This window comes from Equus caballus, chromosome 21, assembly GCF_041296265.1.
Source record: "Equus caballus isolate H_3958 breed thoroughbred chromosome 21, TB-T2T, whole genome shotgun sequence".
Taxonomy (NCBI): domain Eukaryota; kingdom Metazoa; phylum Chordata; class Mammalia; order Perissodactyla; family Equidae; genus Equus; species Equus caballus.
In genome coordinates, this window is record NC_091704.1 from 66,586,277 (window position 1) to 66,607,624 (window position 21,348).

The following is a 21,348-nucleotide window of genomic DNA, read 5'->3' on the forward strand; positions in this document are numbered from 1 at the left end:
CATTCATAACACACACACAATTCTGTTTGTATACTACTGGAAGGATATTGATTACTTCCATGACAATGAGGCTAAAATAACCTAAATTCATAGAAACACTTCATTTAAAATTACTTGAGAACATTTGGGGGAGAGGCATCAGGGCCTGGGAGAAAGGGAATAACACATTTTTGCTGTTTAGTCTTTGAGGATCTCACATGATGAAGCATTACTTTTGTGAACGACAGGAAGACACATCTGACAGTATCTAGGTTCATTCAGAGCACTCATGAGGTACGGGGCATTCAAAGACCACAATTAACCTGCAGAGAATTCAGAAGAGGCAGCAGGGGAGCTTTACGAATGGCGAATCAGGATGGTGTGAGGATATTCAAGAGTCCAGGGCTGCCATACATCACGAGGAGACCAAAGTGTCAGAGGATATGGTTTTGGGATGATTGATTATAATGCAGTTAAACTAATTACTTCTAAGCACATATGTAATTAATAACTGCATTATGAAGGTTGAATGTAGAGAGAGAGAGACATTGGAGAATATACAGACCTGTTTTGTCAGCTGGTTTTTGAGTGTGTGTTCTTGCCTATGCCGTTCAAGGAACTGTACTAGGTTCTAAGAATTTAAAGGAAAATAATAAAATAACAGCCAGCCTTTGCCACCAAAGGATTCACAGTCTAGTTTGCAGATGGCAGAAATGGGCCCCAGGCAGGCCCGCTAGGGGGAGGGTGTCCCTGGGAAATGGACCCCTGAGTCACTTAGTCTTGCAGTGAACTCTCAGGCAGCTGTGAAGACGGCCACCACATTTTGATCCCTGGTGACTCGTGGACGGGAAGGCGCATTGGGAGGAGTCGGGCGAGGACACCTGCAAGGCCCCTGCACACGCTGCACGCTGCCTCATCATGAGTGTGTTCTGTGTTTTGTTTGAAAGCACTTTTCTTCCTCCAATCATTGGATCTTGTCCCAGAGTGAGAAAGAGCCCACACAACAAACCAAAACTTGTCCGGGGATGGTCACTTCCTTCAGGGCTGAGACGCCCGGCGTGGCCGGCCGAGCCTTAGATTCCATCAGATCGGTCTGAGCTCATTCTACTGTCAATGATAAAATATTCATGCTCTTATTCTGCACTATCTGTTTAGAAAACGAAGTCAATCTGGCACACACGGGGCCAGAAAGGTGCCTAAAACAGGACCGGAAAAAAAAAGGAAAATTCCATTCTGAGGTCAAATATTATTTCTTGGACTCCTGTCACTTGGAAACTGGCCAATCCCGATGTGCAGGAGTCAGTGTACAGCAGTCAGAAAACCGCAGGACACCTGCTGCCGCTTTCTCCCTTTAATCTGAGGAGACGGCCAAAGCTGCCTCCCGCTGCTCTTCGTTTTTGCTTTTCAACTCCAGTAATTCCACTGGTTGCTCATTGATTCTTCTCTTCAGCTGAAACATTCTCATAATGAGCATTACGCTTTTAGTAAAACTTCCCAACCTTGAAACTTGCATGCTCTGGGTAGCGATCCTTCCAGAAATGTGGTTATACAGCACAATCATTGATATGTGGTGATTATCTTTTTGCTAAGAGGATGAATTGTTTTTATTTTATTTTATCCTATGGTTCACTTTAATGTGTTCTAAAACATAGTTAACCCAAGTGCAGGCTTAAGTTTTTGTCCTAACTCCTTCCCTTTATTTTACCTATAGACTTCCCAACTTGTCTGTTCCCTTTCTTGGTTTCTATGTTGTTATTATTTGCCCACTTTTAAATAACCCTTTTTCAGTGTTTCTGTTTGGGTTACAATCTCTCTGGCAGCTGTTATCAGAACATGAGCTAGCACACACAATGGACTATGGTGTGATTACTTCGTAAGTGCAATCCAGGAACTCAGCTGCCTTCCTAGAAAAATCAATCAAACCCTCTGCCCATCCCTTCCTGAGAATCAATGATTCAGAATGAAAGAAAGACACATTGGGTAAATTATGTAATATAATACAGTAGGAACTATTAATAGTCAGTTTAAAATCATTCCCAGAGATGCCATAGTAAGATATGTAAGACAACATTGGTTTCCGTCTTGAGTAAAGAAAACTTTGACCGATCCAACTGCTCGGCATTTTCTGGTTCCTCTTTGCTGCTACAGACATGAAAAGAGCTGTCAATACTCACTGCACACTCTTCCTCACTTCCTATTTTCTTCTCATCTGAACTCAGTCATTTTAACCCCTCTGCCCAGGCCACTGGTGACCACCATGTTGCCGAGTCTAATGGTCACTTCTTTACACTCTTCCCACTGTGACTCTTTCAATGTTTGACTAAGTTGACCACTGTCCCCACTGAATCACATTCTCTGGCTTTTCTCATTATGATAGCTGATCTTTCTCAGTGTCTTTAGCTGACTCCTCTCCCTCTTTCCCTTCTCAAAGGTTGGTGTGCTTGGGGTTTGGTCCTGAATCATTTTTGTCTTTTCTAATCCTACTCTCTCCCTGGAGGAAGCTCATTCAGTCCTTTAAATACCAACTATATGCTGATGACTTCCAAATTTACATTTTTAGCTCGAGATTTTATTTACAACTGCAGCTTGGCATCTCCCCTTGAACATATAACAGGTATCTCAAAATTAACTGTTCAAAACTCAACTTTCAATTTTTCCTTCACCCCTAATCGCAATAAATATTTTTCCCAGAGACTTTGACATCTTAGAAGTAGCATGTCAAGCATTATCTAGTTGCTCAAGTTCAAAACCTATGACTCTTTCTTATTTTAATTTTGTCTTACCCAACATCTAATCCAACAGTAATCCCTACGGCTTTAATTTCAAAATATGCTCTGAATCTGCCTACTCTGACACAAGCTACCCTTATCTCTAGTCTGGACTCCTGCCATGACTTGTAATGGGTCACTCTGCTAACGCTCCTTCCTCCTCCAATCCATTCTCCACCAGGAGTTGGAGGGATCCTTTGAGAATGTTCATCGGTTCATGTCACTACCTTACCCTTCAGTGAGTTCCCACTCAGTATATAATAAAATCCCAAGTCCTTAGCACACCTTGCAAGGCCCAACGTGTGGTCTGACTCCTGTCTCCCTCTCAACTCTTCTCTTACCCAAGTGTCCCACTGGATACCTTCATATTCCTCAAATGGGCCAGTCTAGTTCCTAACTCAAGACCTTTGTGGGTCCCGCTCCCTCTGCTTAGAGCACTTTTCATCAAGTCGTCACAGGGCTGCATCCTTCTGTAATTCATGTTTCAAGTCAAATGCCACATCCCCAGAGAAGCCTCTCTGACTGGCCTCTCCAACGTGCCACTCTACCTTCTCCACCATGCTTTGTCACATCATCATGCTGTACCTTCTCATGAAATTTATGCATTTAGTAAGTTATGGTCTGTCTCCTGTCATTGGCATTTAAGACCAAAGATAACAGGGGCATTTAGTCTTGGGCCCTACCATATTCCCTGGTCAATCTCCTGGCACTTCACAGATAAACAAAGAAAAAATTATGAAATAGGAGTTTTGACAGGAAAACTAGAACCTTCCAGAGCCTTCATAATCCTGTATTTAATGAAATAATATATGTAAAAACTCTATTTACTTTGAAAAGTGCTCTTTTAAGTTGATGTATAGGTTTATATGTGTATCATTACCTCAAATTCTTCATTCCTGGTCATATCATAAAGTCCTACATACTTTCACATTTATGAAAAACATAGGTCTCTGGGAGGAATTTTCACATCCAGTAGCATACGTATATTAAATGGCCCATAATATCTAAACAGATTAAAGGATTCTTCTAGAGAAGCCCCAGAGCAAAATTTCCTAAAACTTTGAGGACACACAGACAACCTAAAACAGGAACACTCCAAAGAATAATACCTTTTGAAAACACATATGAAGTTAACAAAGTTCTAAAACTCCTAAGTCCTCATTTTCAATTTGATATAGACAGCAATAGGTGCCTTGATTCAGTGCACAGCACTAATGCCATGGGAGGTGTTTGCATCACCTCCCATGGGAATAAACTATTATAGTTTATGGTAGTAAACTATTAAGCACACATGATGGACAACTTTAACATTTTTAAACCAGCTCCATGCTGGCGCCAGACTCAATCCAGAGACCAAAAGGCCTTTTTCCCCATTAAAGGGTATAGTGGCCGACCTGCGGTTACATTTGCAGGAAGAAAAGTATGAAAGCAATTGCAAAAGACTTGACATTTTGACTTTGATTTTGGATTAGGCACACATTTTCTCCTGTGTGCGACAAATACCAGAAGAATGAATAATGGGACGAGGACTGATTTTGGAATTCCTTGCATTGGGTTTATTTTTCTCATATCAAATGATGTAGAACTTTCTTGAGCCTTTCCATTAGATTACCCTTGGCCTATTATACAACCTTGCCAGCATCAAAATATTGCATCACAGGGTGTAAAAATTAGGCAGTCTCCATGAAACGCTGAAACTTCCAGGCGACAAAAATATCAAAACCAGGTACTCTCCTTGGGGCACAACTTCTGTTTTCTTGCGCTTCTCTGATATTATCAACAAAGATGAGCTTGTGATAATCTGAAGCAATATGACGTTTTTTCAGGTGTTTTCCCAACAAGACAGGGAGTTGCTTCCTCACCATGGACATTAGCTGGGGGTTCTGCTCAAGTTTCTTACACAGAGGAAACTTCTGGAGAGCTTTCTTTTACCATTTAGTTTTCCTACTCTCATGATATAAATAGATATTTGCATATATTGAATTCATTAAAAGAATCTTTGCTTGATTAACTATTGTAAGTCTATTATATTTTTTTATTTAGAACAGAATGTCCAACTTTTAAAGAACGAACAAATCATCACTCATGCTATTTTTGTGAGCTCCAATTACTAATCTCCTGCAGTGACGCTCTTCATTAGGCATTAAGACTTGACAGTGATTCCTATGGTGTCCCTCCTTTTCCCCTGATCTTGGATCCATCATTGTTGACTTCTCCTTAAAGGAGCCAGAGTACACATTCACAGCATGGTCTTCATCGCAATCTTTGAAAATACGTAGTGATCCCAACCCTTCTAACTAAAAGACTTAGAAAATATTGCAGGCTTGCTGATTTGAGGGTTATTGATATATTTTTTCTGAAGTTGATTTTCATTTCCTATTTAAAAGCATCTCTAAGCATCATGGTAAAAACTGTAGCATCCTGATATATCTTGCCCTGGAATTTCTTAATGAAGCATAACATCTGAGCTTCACAAGAATTTAAGTCATCAATATGATACAATGTGGTGCAAACAATTAAAGCAATTCTTGAACTTCATTCTGATGGATTTGAATGGCAAAAAGTGGAGGGAGCCCTTTGATGAAATCTTGACTCTTCATTTTCTTACCTTTCAAGCAAAGCAAAAGCGCTGTCTTCTACATCATCCAATCTTTCACCAATGAGTGCTGAGGAAAAGGCGGTAACCAACACCTCCGTAAGCTATGCCCTCTCTATCAGGGGAGTGATACCAAAGAGAAAATTCATCATTAAGTATAATTCACCACTTAATAAAAGGGAAAAAAAGTGGTGAGCAAGAATGATGTAATTTATGACTTCTTCGTCAAGGAAAAGATACTAAAGAAAAAAACTACCTAAGCAATTATTTAATAAAATAGAAAAAAGTGGACACACCAAAAACATATTTGAGTGGGTAGAAGGAAAGTTTAATTAAAAATTTTTGAGGATGCAAAAGTCCGAATGGGAATAGCACATCTATCTGAACCAAAATGTACATATGTGTGATGTACGTTTGTGTGTTGTGTGTGATGTTGTTGTGTGATGTAAAACATGTGATGTTGCACGTTTCTCATGTTCTGCTGTCTCTGTTGGGTGCACCACCCTACTTGAAGGTCACGGATGTCATTTATACCAAAACTTGCTGCTTTCATTCTTTGGGAATTGTAGTGAGAAAGTCTCCATGGCTCAAACCCTTCTTGAGCTCTTTACGCCCAATTTGGTTTCATCAAGAGGCATATACTGTTGACCTGCCTCAGCTTGGACTCAACCATCAACTCAGATGAAGACAACTGGGGGAAACGATGAGTCTTGTAATATGAGCAGCCAGGATCACCTTGTACCGCCCATTCCTCAGGTGAAAAGTAAACTTCTGAACTTGTGAGATGGGGCTGGCAAAAAGAGTGTTTGGCACAACTCCCCACCAAGTGTTTCAGCAGACAAAGCAGAACGTGCTCTGTTCAACCTGTTTGCCTCAAGGAAGAACGAAGCCTATTGTGGAGGGAACTCAGGAGATGGCATGGCTTGCTTCAAACACTCCTTCTTGCCTCTGTGCGGTCAATGGCTCCGTCAGGATGGCAGCTGATTTCTGTTGCTTAATGTTAGTCCATGAGAGTTATGACAGTTCAATGGCAAGACCAGCTACTGACCACTTTCTGAACAGGATATCACTTTGGATGCTGGAAAGATTGTTTCTTAAATTTGGCAAGGGATCAAGTAAGACTTCTGTCAAAGGAACTAAGACACAGAGAAATTAAGAAATTTGACCAAGGTCACAGTAAAATATAATATAAACAGGATTCACCCCAGGTGTTGAGTCCACCCTTTTCTCAGCCACTCCACTACAGAACAAAAAGAAACTCATAGATTTAACATTGTGGCTGCCTGTGTGAGAGATGTTTCATATAACTTCCTAACATTGGCATGGATGATACAGTGCTTATCATGGCAACATATTGCCTAATGATAAAATTAGATAAATCTTTGATATTGTATTATGCATACTGATTTAACTAGTTATAAAGAACAACATAGTTAACTAAAAAAAAAAAGTCCCTCATGACTGGGAAAATCTCTAGCTAACCTATCCTCAGAGATCACTCCAAAAAAAACCCACGCAGAACCAACATGAGAGGCAGAAAAAGTCATGCTTACTAGCCAAGTGATCTTGGACAAGTAATTTGGACAGTTCCTTCATTTGGTTGAAATGGGAAGAAGGATTCACATCATGGAGTTGATATAGGAATAAAGACAGAATGGCAGGCTGAATAACGGCCCTGCAAAGATGTCCCTGCCCTAATTCCTGGAACCTGTGACTATGTCATCTTACATAGCAAAGCAAGACCTTTGCAGATATGACTAAATTAGGCCCTTGAGATGGGGAGGTTATCCTTATGAGAGGCAGGTAGGAGGGTTAGAGTTAGAGAGAGGGAAGAAGATGCAACAGTTGAATCAGAGGTGAGAAAGAGCTAGAGACAGAGCGAGAGACAGACATTGGATGACTCTATGTTGCTGAATTTGAGGATGGAGGAAGGGGCTAGGAGCAAAGGAATGCAGGCAGCCTCTAGAAGTTTGAAAAGGCAAGCAAACAGATTCTCCCCTTAAAGCTGCCAGAAGGCGCGAGCCCTGCCCAAACCTTGACCTTGGCCCATGAGACTGAGTTTGGACTTCTGATCGCCAGAACTGTACAATAAAAAATCTGTTCCAAGTCACCATGTTCGTGGTAATTTTTACAGCAGCAACAGGAAACTGATATAAGACTCTATGTAAAAGTACTAATAGATTATCTGGCACATTATGAGGACTCAAAGAAATATTAGTTCCTTCTTTTCTCCTTTTTCCTCATGAAAAGGACCAAATTTTAGCAGCCCAAATCTAAAACAACTTCAAAAACATTTTACCTGGGAACATAAATTATTTATGCAACACATTTAGTAATGCCATAATATTACCTGCTCTCATATTAGAATAGAGATGGGTACTTTCACTATCCACCCAACCATGGGCACAGAAGGACCACTTGATCCACTGAAGTCGGCGGAGAGGACAAACAATCTGGCCCCCAAGGAAGCCTACCGCTTCACTAAACCCCAACAGTGGGATGCAGATCCAGGTAGAGCACGGGGTCTGTGCCTCGCTTGACAAGTACTTTCTGCTGCAATGCATATTCTCTCATATTCAACCCACAGTACAGTTCCAGATGAACGTAGAATGTAAAATTATTTGAATTACATTACTTTAAAACAGAGACAACACATAAATTGAAGTGGGTTTATTTTCTCTGTATTAAAAAGTAAAGGGTTTTTACTTCTACAGAGATAAGATTTATTTCAACTGCCTAGGCAGTTAGGAGAGATGCTTCTTGTTGTGCTCTGAATCCAGCTCCCATCAATTCCTGAGAGTCTATTACATACTCCAGGGAGAAACACTGTTTTCTCAGGTTTGATAAAGAACCTTCTGTTGCACGGACATGGTGCTCAAGAAATGGCTGCGGTGTTTACTGCAGGCTGTGAAACTTAAGACAAAAGTCAAAACTCATCAAGAACACTTTCAATCCCCAAAGGTGGCTTCAGAGCTAATGCAATGTGTTAGTTTTCTCACTTAGGAAAAAAAAAATCAGGATTTTTATTGTTTATACAATGAGGGCATTTTTAGGGCAAGAACAGAACTTTGAGAATCTCTGCTAACATTTCTCATTCTCTCCTCTCCCCAAATCTTATAGCACAAATAGCCACTTTATTAAAATACAGCTTTAATCTCTAGAAATTCATCTCATTTGCATCTAGGAAAAAGTACCACAAAATTTGAATAAAAGAAAGTATGGAGTTGAGCAATTTGGGGAAGATTTCAAAATCCCTAAGCTCTTCCCAATAGTATCAACTATTTATAGCTCCCAGTGGGATTGCAGAAGGGGCAGCCTCCTGGGCTCTCTGGACATTGCCTTCCTTTCCCAGGATTAAGGACAGCAGGGGGGTGAAGCTGTGAAACAAGGTCAAGTAACTGTTCAAGATGGCGGCTGCTCAACCACTGGGAGTGTCAACCCACTCTGAGACAACTGCTGATACATAACATTAAAATGGATGGTACTGATTTTATTCAATGAGCAGCCAAAACAAATAGTTTTGGAGCTGCTCAGCATACACCTTCACCCCTGAATGAGGCCCTTTGAAGGACACTGCTGTTTGCCATAACGAGAGTGGATGAAGCAAAGATGGCTTGTGGTGAAGGGTGGGCAGGCAGTGACACGTGGAATCCTTGGACTTTAATTTGGTCTGTGGCCCACCAGGCCACATACTCTCAGGAACTATTCTTCTGTATGAAGGACATATAGATTGCCATTGGCCAATTTTTATTTGTTTCCTTATATCTATCAGATCATATCTTATTTATTTTATTAACTAAGAGAATTTTTCATTCCCATTTATTTACATGCTGGTCAGAAAATAGTACAAGCATTCATTCTAATTTAGGAACATATTTTCTAAACAAGAAAAGTACTACATTCTGGGCACCAGACCCTGGGCATTGCCTCCTAATTTTAGTGGCAAAATACGTTTGTGGTGTCAAATTATATTCTATTAAACATCTTTAGTATAAGGTCTTATTTTTCTTCAAAGTGTCCCTTTTCTCTTTCTTTATTTTAAAAAGGCTCATTGGCTCTTTTTTTTAACTAGCACACGCCCTTCAAATCCCTCCCACAATGGTCCCAGAAAGTCTCCAGCACAAGGGATGCCTCACTTTCCTGGTTCTTAAGCTACGTAAGGTCAAAGTGTGACCTGTCTGACCACTTGGACACCACAGATCACTGTGACAAGGGGCAACATCTTGTTCTGGCTGTTCAAGTTCTCTTCAGAGAAGTATGTAGAGCAGATGAAGTCGATAGCCTGACTTATTGCTTTTGTCAAAGCTGGTCCTACAAATATTAGGTTATACAATCTGTCTACATGGAATTTCAGTTCTCCCTAGCCTTGGGGCTATTTGAAGTAGATTCTGGAGGTGATGGAAAAGAAAGGTAATATGTCTGTCAGGACCAACGTGATCTAGTCACTACTATTTGAGAAAGGACAACATCTATCCTAAAACATCTGAACTCTATAGAGAGAACAACCATGAACACTAAATACCGTTTGTTGAAACTGTGGAATTTTCTGGAAGACAGATTTAAAGTATTACTGAACATAAGTATATGAAGATATAATGGGAACAGTCCTCTCTCTTAATGTTGAATCTAGAGTTTTCTATACATAGAGATCAAAGAATTAAACATCCATTACTGAATATCTTTGCTATACATGTTGTAACACAAATGCTTTTTACAAACAATCCATGAGGTCTGCTAATAACACCAGGGAGAAAGCAATGTTTATGGCCATATCCCAGTGCCTAGAATAATGGCTGACGCAAACTCAGTACTCAGTCAACATCTGTTGAATGAATGAATGAACTGAACCCCCTGTTTTCAAAAAGGAATTCCATTACTATTCATCAGTCCATACATAAACAAAAGTCTAGCATCAAAATTGAAAAGATGCTTTTAGCTCTCACCACCATGATATACTTTGAAGAAATTTTATAGAATGGACTAAAAATATAATTTAACAAATAATAATGAATACTATGATAACAAATAATAACAAATAATAATGAAGCATCTATGTGCCAAATACTGGTAACAGTATGGGTAGTGTGATGAATGCTCTTGGAGGGGGAGTGTGATGTTCACAGTCATGCTGCTATCTTTGTAGATGGGAACTGGGGTCCTGGTGATAAATACACAAACCCAAGAAAAACAAAAGTATTCACATGGCTATCCCACCCCGTCACCTGAAGCTAAGCGTGTCAGATTCAGGACCCTTGCACTTGCATGGTTTCCCCTCCAAAGCATATCTGTTTCACCTGCTTTCCACCATCCGTGATGACACCACAGGCTTTGCTTCCCATGTCTCCTTGCTTCATTTCCTATTTGTGCGATGCTTCATTCATCATAACCTGTGGACCTCCCTGATGTACGTTGCTATCCATCACCCACAGCAATCACCGCAGGGCAGCCTCTGACACTACAACTAGTTCCCTGATGGACCCTAGTCCCAACTCCAATCACATCCTTCCAGAACGGTTTGATCATTTCATCCCATGTGGAAAACAGGCACTATACGACGTGTTGTGATGGCAGAGCTGATTTCAGCTGGGGCAAATGCTTGCCACAAACACTAGCACACAGAAATGTGCTTTAACCAAACGTGAGTGTACTAATGAAGCATTATTATTATTTGAATTTCCCCAGCCTCATGTTGACGGGGGCTGTCTACATGAGGGTGATCCTGTGGTCACTGGGTCTGGATCTGAAGATGTCATCTCTGCTCTTTGGTTTATAACTCCACCAAGCGCACCACGCAAGGAACGGTGGGCGCAGGCAATCAGTTGCTCCGGTTTCTTTCTGATGCCCATGAATGAATGAACTGCATACTGGATATTAACAGTCACTACATCATTTTAGTAATGCCTCACATAATGTGGAAGTAAGATTGAAAACGCATTTTACCTGCTGACGCTTTTCAAATTCTAACTTGATCCGGGACTTTATGCAATTGCACGTGTCCTGATATGTTTGCTGCAGCGCGAGCTCCATGAGGTGCTTATGGTATGCTCCAGCCAGGTTCCCACAGATGAAAATGATCACGTTGGCCAGGATCTAAAGAGACAGAAAGGGACACTCAATAGGGTGAGTGTTTCTAACCCATGAACACAATGGTAACAAAACGCACCTTGGCAACAGTCTTCAAAGAGATGATTCTGCAGGAAGTTAATTTTATTTCTGCTTCCAAACCAACATTTGTATTTACTTAACAGAAAACAGCTATTGCCTTTAGGGAGTCTATCCCTCTCTCGGATCCATGCCCTCTGATAGATGACTATGCAGTCCCTCCCTTGTCTTTGAGCTCAGTCACGTGAGTTGCTGCAGCTAAGGCAATGTGGGTGGGTATAATTGAGTGCCTAGTCCAGGCCAGGCTTAGTAGGCCTGGCAGGTTTTGTGTGGCTCTCTCACGTCTCATCAGGAAGAGAACATGCCCAGGCTAGCCCACTGGTCCCAGCAAGGTGAGAGACTCACGGAGCAGAGACACCTGGCCAACCCACAGTCCACTATCGTGTGCCCCTGAGATTTCACGCTTCTTACACAGCATTATTGTGATACTACCACAGGCTGCCCTCACACCAAAACTGTATTCACTGAGCCTGGAGAAGTGACAGTCCCTATTATTTCTTGTTCATATAGGAATATGATAGTCTTTCAAACAGGTAACTTATTACTCTGTTGATGATAAAAACAATTCATGTTCACAAAAATTTGGGGGTAAAATAGAAAAACAGAAACAAAAACTAAAAAGAACCCAGAAAGAACACTGCTGTCCATATGGCCTTGTCTACCCATTCCGTTTCCCTCCAGATTCTCAAAATTGGTGCCATCCTTTGTTTTGTCAAGACCTCTCTCTTGTTTCAAAAGGTCTGAGTTCATTCTGAATGTGGTGTTTTGCTTTGCTTTTTAAATTGAACATTTAATCAGGTTTTTTTCGGATCACAAAAATTCTGTGGGAACAGGATTTTGAACGCTTACATAATGTTCAGTTCTATGACTATATCAGACTTGAGCTATGTGCATACGATTCCATACTTACTTTGTTAATACTCTGTGCATTTGCATAATGCTACAGTGGTCAGCCTTGTGTATAAAGCTTTGGCTTCATATTTAATCATTTGCTTAAGCTCAATTAGTAAAATACACTGGGTCGAAAGTCATGAATATTTTTAAGTTCTTGAAACATACTGCAAAATTGCTCTGAGGAAATGCTCCATTGATATCCTCACCAACAGTGTATGACAATGGTCTTTTCAGAGTGTGTGCTTATTTAGCATACTTTTACATGGAGCAAGGGGTAATGATAGATAAAATGATCATTACCGACTTCTGCTCTCATGTGTTCAGAGCTAGACCTACAGGTCTGCTAGAGGATGGATGGCTATACCTGGATAGAATGCCCACTGTCCCCCAAACAGGTCGCTGGTGGCTTCAACGATGAAGGCAGGGCATCAGTTTGCAAAGTCCAGTGCTCCTCTCTAAGAGTCTCTAACACAAGTCAGCTTAGCCCATCACCACCTGACATACGTAGTGAGCACGAGGGGCCAGGACTCGAACTTAGTGGGGGAGATTTCTCTCTGAAGCCTTCAAGGCTCCCTGTGACAGGACCTCCCACAGAATCACACAGTCCTCCCTCTGCACATGTAGTCGTTCCTCCCATTGACAGCAGGACGAATTTATCTGACTGGGGAGGCTGGAGAAGGATCCTGATACCACGCAGCTTAGCCTCGCCTCTGCCCCTCTCAGCGGGGTCTTGCCCCTGAGGAAAGTGGTCACACTCATCTCCTCTATTCTCAGCCAAGCAGAGAGCCCGGTGGACTCATGCGTCTCCGTGCTGCGGGTAGGGAGATGGGTTAATTCAGGGCAACAGTAGTAAGGCCCTTTGGCCCAGACCTAAGCCATATTCTCCAGACAGTTGCAATAGTAACAAAGGTGCTAGTCTGCCCTCTCTCTGGCCTGATGCCCTGGTCCATCTCTTAATAGGTTCTGAACACAGGTGGAAAACAGGGAGGTTGCTTATTAGCCTCCTAAAGCTCTGAGAAACACATCTGGGGGATGGCGGAGCAAAGCACAACAGAGTTAGAAATGGGAACAATGGTCTGATGAGCTTCTTTCTGAGTAAATGCAGGCAACTCTTGGAAGTGGGGGAAAGAGCTGTTTAGTTTATAGAGGGTTTCCAATCGTCCCATCTAACCCACAGCATTGCAGGTGGAGTGTTCCTGAGCTCACTCACATCCTCACAGCACCCCGAGAATGGCCTCCTATCTGTCCATATTTTATCCGCCCTCCAGTAGTACGGATGATGAAAATATTAACTGTGGCTGTTGCTCTGTGTGTATGTGTGTGTGATGCACACAAGTGATGTGTACATGTGTGATATGTGTATATGATTTTTGTGTGCCATATGTCTATGTGTACACGTGATACGGGTGTAAGATCTGTGTGTGGTATGTATGCCGTGTGTGATTTGCATGTGAAGTAAACGCATGTGGTACATATGTGTCTATGATCTGTCTCTATGTGATGGATGTGTGATATGTAGCTATATGTGGTATGTGTTGTGTAATAAGTGTGCAGTAGGTATGTATACTCTGTGTAATTTACATGTGTGATTGCCTGTGACATGTACATGTGTCATGTATGTGTGTGTCTATGTGGTGTAACATGCATGTGTCATCTGTGTGGGAGGTATGTATGCTTGGGTATAGGTGTGTGCACTGGCCAAGAGTGTGGGAGTGAGGTGGCAGTCTTCAGTGTTCCTTCCAAACATTTCTAAGTGCACAGGGCTCTCCTCCTTCCTGTTGCCATACTCTCACACATCACCTCTGTGAATGCCAATCACGTGAGCGCGTGGGAAATGTGGTGGAAGTCCTGGCTTCTTGTCTGAGGAGGTGCCTCCTCCTGCTGATGGGAGCTAATTTCAGTGCCGTGCCTAATGGTGTGGTTGATTCAGCCCTGCCACACTTCAATTCTGCAAAATGACCATCTACTTTGCTAAAGATTCTCCAAACCTTGTCATTGCTGGATTTGCTTTGAAGGACAGTGCACCAAAAAATGCAGGGAATGAGAAGCATCCACACTAACCAGGCTGCTCAGAATTAGAACATACTATCGCTATTCTCATTAGATGCAGCTGAAATAATAATAAAAGTAACTTACTGATTATCTCTGAGAGCGTTTCTTTTACTTGTTAAAAAAATGCCTTCAAATAAAAAATGTAAACATTCTAGGAAGTCAGTCTCTCCAAAATAAGAACCAAATGTGAGCAACAGAACTGGATGAAGCCATCACCTGTCCCCTGGCCCCCTCAGCAGGGAGTGTGAATGGGCACTTCTATAACAATACTGAATCCCAACCACTGGGATGGCAGGTACATGCTCCTCCTTTTCTTCCTAGGATCCCACTCCCCAGTTATTTCCCCTGAATTCCCCTGCTTGGGCGCAGAGTGGGAGGTGTGCCCTCATCTGATGGATGGGATGCCCCACTCTACAGGCCCACTATGGGGGTATCTGCAATCCTTGCCATCTCCCGCCCTCTCAACCCCACGGCTGAATCTGTACTGCCCCCAGGAGGGACATGACCAGCCCACTCAGGCGGGTCCACCTCAAGCTTTCAGCTCCCACCTGAGCCAGCAAGACAGCAGCTTCTATTTTGCACAATCAGCTCTGTCGGAGGGTCTTCTCTCAACAGAACCACTGGCCCCAAGGGTCAGAGTTCTTCTCTTTATTACCACAGCCTTCTCCTTCCCACACATAGGGGCAGCGAGGGTAACAGGCTGCCTCTGCCTGTACTGGGAACTGCTGCCTCCTCTGCCATCAACACTTGGCCCATGCCATCACTGCCACCTTTAGTAACTGTCACCTAGGACCAGTTATCTCTTCCTCCAGCTCAGTCCAGCATTTGAGCCTCTGTGTTTAAACCCTGTTTGTAGACTGAAGTCAGGTACTCCCTTGACACCACTGGGCCCTGTGACCATCGCCAATGTAGGTGGCCAGGCAGACATTTCTTATCTATTAAGAAGCTCCCCCAACATTCCACAAGGGAAGACTGTCTGTCTGTCTGAGGCAGGAGGAGCTCTCTGGAGAGAAGTATGGCTTCACTCCCAGTGCTGCCTGGTCTCTGCCTGACACAATGTGTTGCAAATTTGTATGGTCATGGCAGTTAAGGAAAGCCTTCTTTTGGTCATTCATTCTGGATGTTGCCTTGCTTCAAACAACATGCAATTTGAATACTTCCTGGCCATGGATAACTGGAAAGAATGGATTTACATTTTTATTTGGACATGCAAAGGAAAATGCTGAAGAAATAAACAACTAAGGGTTTTAATGTCAAAACTATGTTATATTTTTTCTGATGGAAAAATTAATCAAAATTCCAAGCATTTTTCTGACACCTGGTTTCATCCTGAAATATTATACTCTAAGATTAACAGAATTGGCCCTGGTATTTTAATAACCACACAAATTTACAAATATAATCAATGTCTTAAAGCATTTTTCTTTCAAAAGGGTACATTCATGTAACGACTTTGTATGAAACCTAGGGCACCAAGGAACTGATTCTGTTAAGGTTTTCTTTTCAAAAATAATATCAAAGCATTTTATTTTCTAGGAGACTGTTAGGCAGAGCCCATGATAAAAAACCGTATTTTCACAATGTTGGGTGTGTTTTATCACGTCATACTTTCTTGATGTCTTCTTTCATCTTCTTGCTTCATTTAGCTACTCTCACATCTGTCAGAAAACAGGAGAGGAAACTTGGCCTCTCACGATACGTCTTGGAAGAAAACAGATCGTCTGAGATAATAACAGCATCAAAGTTTACCCTGAAGATTGAAACCCGGCCTTGAAACCAAGCACGGCCCGTGACCCAGGATCTGTGCAAACCCGGCTGTGCTAAGAAGTCGTCACAGAGCCTGGTCCTCTTGCCACTCCCCACGTCTCTGTCTGCACTTCATGTGAGTGTGGGGTGACTTGTCAACACTTCTCCGTGATTCACAGGAGATGCATAATTAACAAATCCCGTGCTGGCGGGAAGGCCGCTATCTATCAGCAAATGGCGGTTTTGCTTCTTTCACAGTGATCACCATTGCTCTTCCAAACATATCTTGTATCCTTTCCTCCTTGCAAGAGTCCAAAAAGTCAAACAATCAAGAGGATGGACATGTTTTATTATTTCATTTTATAGGCAAAGAAACAAAGGACTAAAAAATTAAGAGACTTGAGAGGGCAGGCCCCCAGCCAGGCTAGGCTCTCAGGATTGTCCCTGTACCAGCCCACACAGCTCTAATCCACACAGGGTCAGGTCAGTTTCCTCCAGTGTGATCTGACCCTCTAATAGGGTGTGGGGAGGTATTTCTGAGGAATCTCTAAAGAGTCATGTGTTACATTGTAAGAAGCGAATATTTTTGTCCTTTATAAAGCATTTGTATCTTATGCTATGAAGCGCTTCCATCATTGAAAGTTATTTTAAGGGGCTGTGTTTTGGAGACCACACGTCCATGGAGCATTTAACTGGTGATGTGTGTCTGTGCAGGTTCACAGGAAAGTAACAGAGGGTTAAGCAGCTCCTAATTGGATCATGTGACCAAGGGCAAATGACCTGAGGATTATTTCACCTGGGCAGAGAACATTTAAAGGTGAGAGTTCGCTGTCTTTAAACATATGAGGAATTATCACGTGGTTTAGGTGACCACTCAGATCCCTTTGACTCTGAGATACTACGCATTTTAAAGAGTTCAATCTTCCCATTCTTAATCTTGTATTAGCCGCTGCACCCTACAATATCTGCAGAGGACAGCAGGCACACACATGCACATGGAGGGTAGAGCGTGGCTCCTGGTAATGAGCAGAACCATCACTTAATGACCTGACTCACTTAATAATGTGATTTATCTATGAACTGCCTGCACAGGGTCAGAGAAGAAAGCATATCACAGCATTTGAAACAGGTCATCAACCTAAAACAAAGCAGATCATAAATATGCAAAAACACCAATTATAAGTCAAAGGAAAATGAAAGGGAATACAAGAACTTGATGAAGAGAACTGTAAATGAATATTCAGCAAGCTCCTTGCATCTCATAAGCATCAGATGGGTTTAAATAAAACAATGCTTGGGGGAGAAAATGATCTGTAGTTTTCCTAACTGAGCTCTCAAACAGTGCTGCAGAGAATCCTAATCCCATCTCCTTAGCATTTCTTGCAACTCTCTAAGCATTAAATTTGCTGTATGTCCTGGCCTTAGGATTCCTTCTTTTTATTAGTTATTTAGTGAAGATTATAAACACTGTTTTGGCGGGTAACATCCAATAATTCTTAGGTCATGTGTTAGAATTTTCTTCCAATTTAAAATCCCTCCAAAGGAGGAGGAGAGGAGTCAGAAAGTGTTATGGACTGAATGTTTGTGTTCTCCCAAATTCAAATGTTGAAGCCACAACCCCCAAGGTGGTGGTATTAGGAGGCAGGACCTTTGAAAGATATTTAGGTTCAGATAAGGCCATGAGTATGGAGCCCCCATGATGGAATTAATGTCCTTATAAGGAGAGAAAAAGACCAGAGCTTTCTCTCTCTCAGCCGTGTGAGGACACAGCAAGAAGGGCTCATCTGCAAACTAGTCCTCACCAGGAACTCAATCAGCAGGCACCTTGATCTTGGACTTCCCAGACTCAAGAATTACGAGAAGCAAATGTTTGTTGTTTAAGCCACCCAGTCTGTGGTGTTTCATTATGTCAATCGTAGCAGACTAAGACAGAAAAGTATAAAGAAAATGGAAAGACCAATTACCTCAACAACTGGTGTTCTTAGGGCTTTGGGTTAAAGACTGTAATTGAAAACTGGGAGTCAAATGGAATTTGTTTTCCTATGGAAATAGCCACTATGATTATATTATTTTCATTATTCTCTTTTATATTACATGTTATTATATTATATGTGCTGTTATTACTTTTGAACAGCATACATCATGATATTTTTCCAGTTATATTTAGGCTGAAGGAATGGCTACAGAATCATACCCATCCATAGGGTTCAAGGCCAGTATAATGGCTAGATAAAATTGGAGGGAGGAAGTTTGGAGAGCCATCTGCTCCTCTCAGGAGTGCTCCACCAGCTCATCACAAGCCATTTGGGAGAGATGAGCCTAGAAGATATTCAAGATCTTGACAGAAGTTCCTCCCACAAAGTAAGTCATTGAGAACACAGCTTCCTTAGAAGAACGGAAAGCTGAATTCACCACACAGAACCCCGAACTTGCACTTCTTAGCTCAGTGATTACAAATTTGAAACTGATGGGGAGAAGGTTGGCTTGATTAACAGTTTATAATAACAGAAAAGACAAAACAGATTTTCTAATACTCAGAACTCTGTGGAAGAAGACTACACAAGCCTCATTCCATCAAGATATAGCTCACTTTGCTTTCTGCAGAAGAGGGTACCATCACTCTGTTCATTCTTTTATCCATTCTATGCATGACTTTAAGCACAGGGAACAATCTTAGCTTTCAGAGTTTAGCTCCTCTCCACCATAGAAAGAGAGGAGACTAAACAAATGAGCTGTATGGGAAGTTACAAAGATAAAAAAGGAAAATGAATATTTTAATCAAGTTCTATGATGAAATAACATTAAAGAGTCATAAGGAACCTTGCAAGTCTCAAAGGGAGATTTCTTAGGCCTTTAAGATAGACGGGAACTGCCATCATCATAACTCATGTTCCATTTCTCTCGCATCCAAAATGGAGCCAGTCACTTACTTTTTATTGCTGTCCTATACTGCAGGCCATTTCTCCAAAGCAATACCATCAGACATTTCTCTTCCCACTCCCTTCAGTTTCAACAGTTTCAAAGCCCAATTTCAAGGGCACCTGTGATTACAGGCTACTTAGTTAGTCTTTGCCCAGTCTGAATGCCATGTCCTGCCCCACAGCCTGTTGGCACAGGGACGTTTGGATGATTACATCTGATATTCTGTCAATCAACCAATCAATGATTAACTGAGCTTTATATCTCTACTAATACCCAACAGAAGCCATTATCTCCTTGGTCTTTGTGAGTCCAGATAGATAATGAGGGTTAATTATCCCAAAGGGGTTCCACGCTGCTTTCTTCAGAAACTCAAGGGACCAGGTGGTCCTGGATTGTTCCAGGGGCTTAGTGATGCTGGTGTCTGTGCCTTCCCAAACCCTCTCTCCCATACACAATGATATATACACAACAGGAGGATCCGTTTGAAACTTTGTGCCTCAAGGCTTTCAAAAAACTTTAGAAACATGTAATTATATACTAACTCCAACCCAAATTTTACTAATCTTAAGTGAGCTCTCCCCTAAGGATCTGCACTAAGAAACATACAATTTGCCTAGTTCTGGTGATTTCAGTGGACTTAAAAGTGAAAAAAAAAAAAAAAAAGAAAAGAAATTTTAAGACTTTAATGTAGACTTTACATTAATTAATCTGAATCAATAAAATTTAGCTTCATATAAACACCATAGATAATTCTCTTCATTCACCATCACTTTATAGGTGACACATTTGATCCACATCTACTCATTTAAAAATTTTAAAGCCAAGAGGTGTTCAGATTCAGTTAAACATGACGAAGGCTATCAGACACTCCAACTTGTCAGCTAAGTTTTAGATGAAATGATACGCCACTTCACGGTGACCATGTGAGATGAATATTTCTCTTCAACTAACATAGCATAAAAGACGGGAGGCACGCCCTTTATGGGTACCTGGGGTACATCTGCCCTGTTACCCCACCAGCAACGGGCACTGTGACCTACTTGTAATCCGTTTATAATCTATACAATAGTAGATAAATTTAGAATTAAACCAAGCATAGTGTACTCTGCTGACTATGACTAAGAGGACACCTTATGAGGTTAATGGACCTAAATGTAGATATCAAATGTAACATAACAAAAGAGAAACAAATTTGCTGAGGGGTGTAGGAATAACAACACAGAGACAGCATGGTCAATCTTGGGCATGAACTCAAACATGGTATTAGTAAGTGCATTCATAGAGAGGCGACAGATTGCAAATTCCTGGGAAAACAGTCACAGACTCCGAGTATAAGAGAGAAGCAGCGAGTGCTCTGATTTGCAAGGTCTACTTTGAATTGGAATATCCTTTTTAATCAAGGCAAAAAATGTTCCACAAAGTCACACTGTGATTAAGCAAGATAAACAACTGCTTGGATGCATAACTGCAACCTTTTGCGACTAGGATACCAAAAAAATTTCCTATTACAAACTAGACGTTAGATGTTTCATTAATGATACTAATTATGAGAGGGGATGCTTGCCAGCAGCTTCCCTTTCAATAGACGAAAAGGCTGAAATGTACTGAAAGTAGTGTCTCCCCAGAGTGTTCTCTTGGGTTCCCGCCACCATCTTCGTTCCTCTCCTACTGTATGGGAAGTGATTTAATGAGTGTCTCATCTCAGTTCATGTTACACCATCAGCAGCAGTATGTGGCATTTCTGCAAAAGAGCTACCAGCCCTCAATTTTTAAGGAATGCAGTTTTTAACCTTTAAGTGGAGTCTCTGGTAATTTATAAATAATCTGCCTTTAAAACTTAATATCATGTTGAGTTTTATGGACTGAATTGTGTCCCCCTAAAATTCCATTCCAAACTGTGCAAAGACAAGTTTTAAACTCTTTGACACCAGAATCTGATTTCAGGGCAATTTCAACCAGAGACTACACATTCGTTTGGCCCAAATCACCAACGGGCATCTCATGTTCTCCCCAACAGCCATGACTCCAGCAGCTCTTTGAGTCAGCAGCATTCAATGACCATAATCAAAGGGGATGGGCTTTGCTACACATGTTTTAACCAGCTTAGGTGGCCATAACAAAATACCACAGCCTGCGTGGCTTAAACGATAGAAATTTATTTGCTCTGCGTCCTAGAGGCTGGATGTCCAAGACCAAGGTGTCAGCAGGGTTCATTTCTCCTGAGGCGTC

At 41.6% G+C, this 21,348-nt stretch overlaps 1 protein-coding gene across 3 annotated transcripts in view; it reads right to left on the reverse strand.

Annotated features, from left to right (window-relative positions):
• The window catches only part of ADCY2 (adenylate cyclase 2), a 404,157-nt gene that overhangs the window by 179,394 nt on the left and 203,415 nt on the right, over window positions 1-21,348 (reverse strand). For all 3 annotated transcript variants that reach the window (XM_023625864.2, XM_023625863.2, XM_023625862.2), the window contains exon 4: window positions 11,284-11,433. In XM_023625864.2, the coding sequence (XP_023481632.1) occupies window positions 11,284-11,433 (150 nt within the window). The remainder of the gene's footprint in view (window positions 1-11,283; window positions 11,434-21,348) is intronic.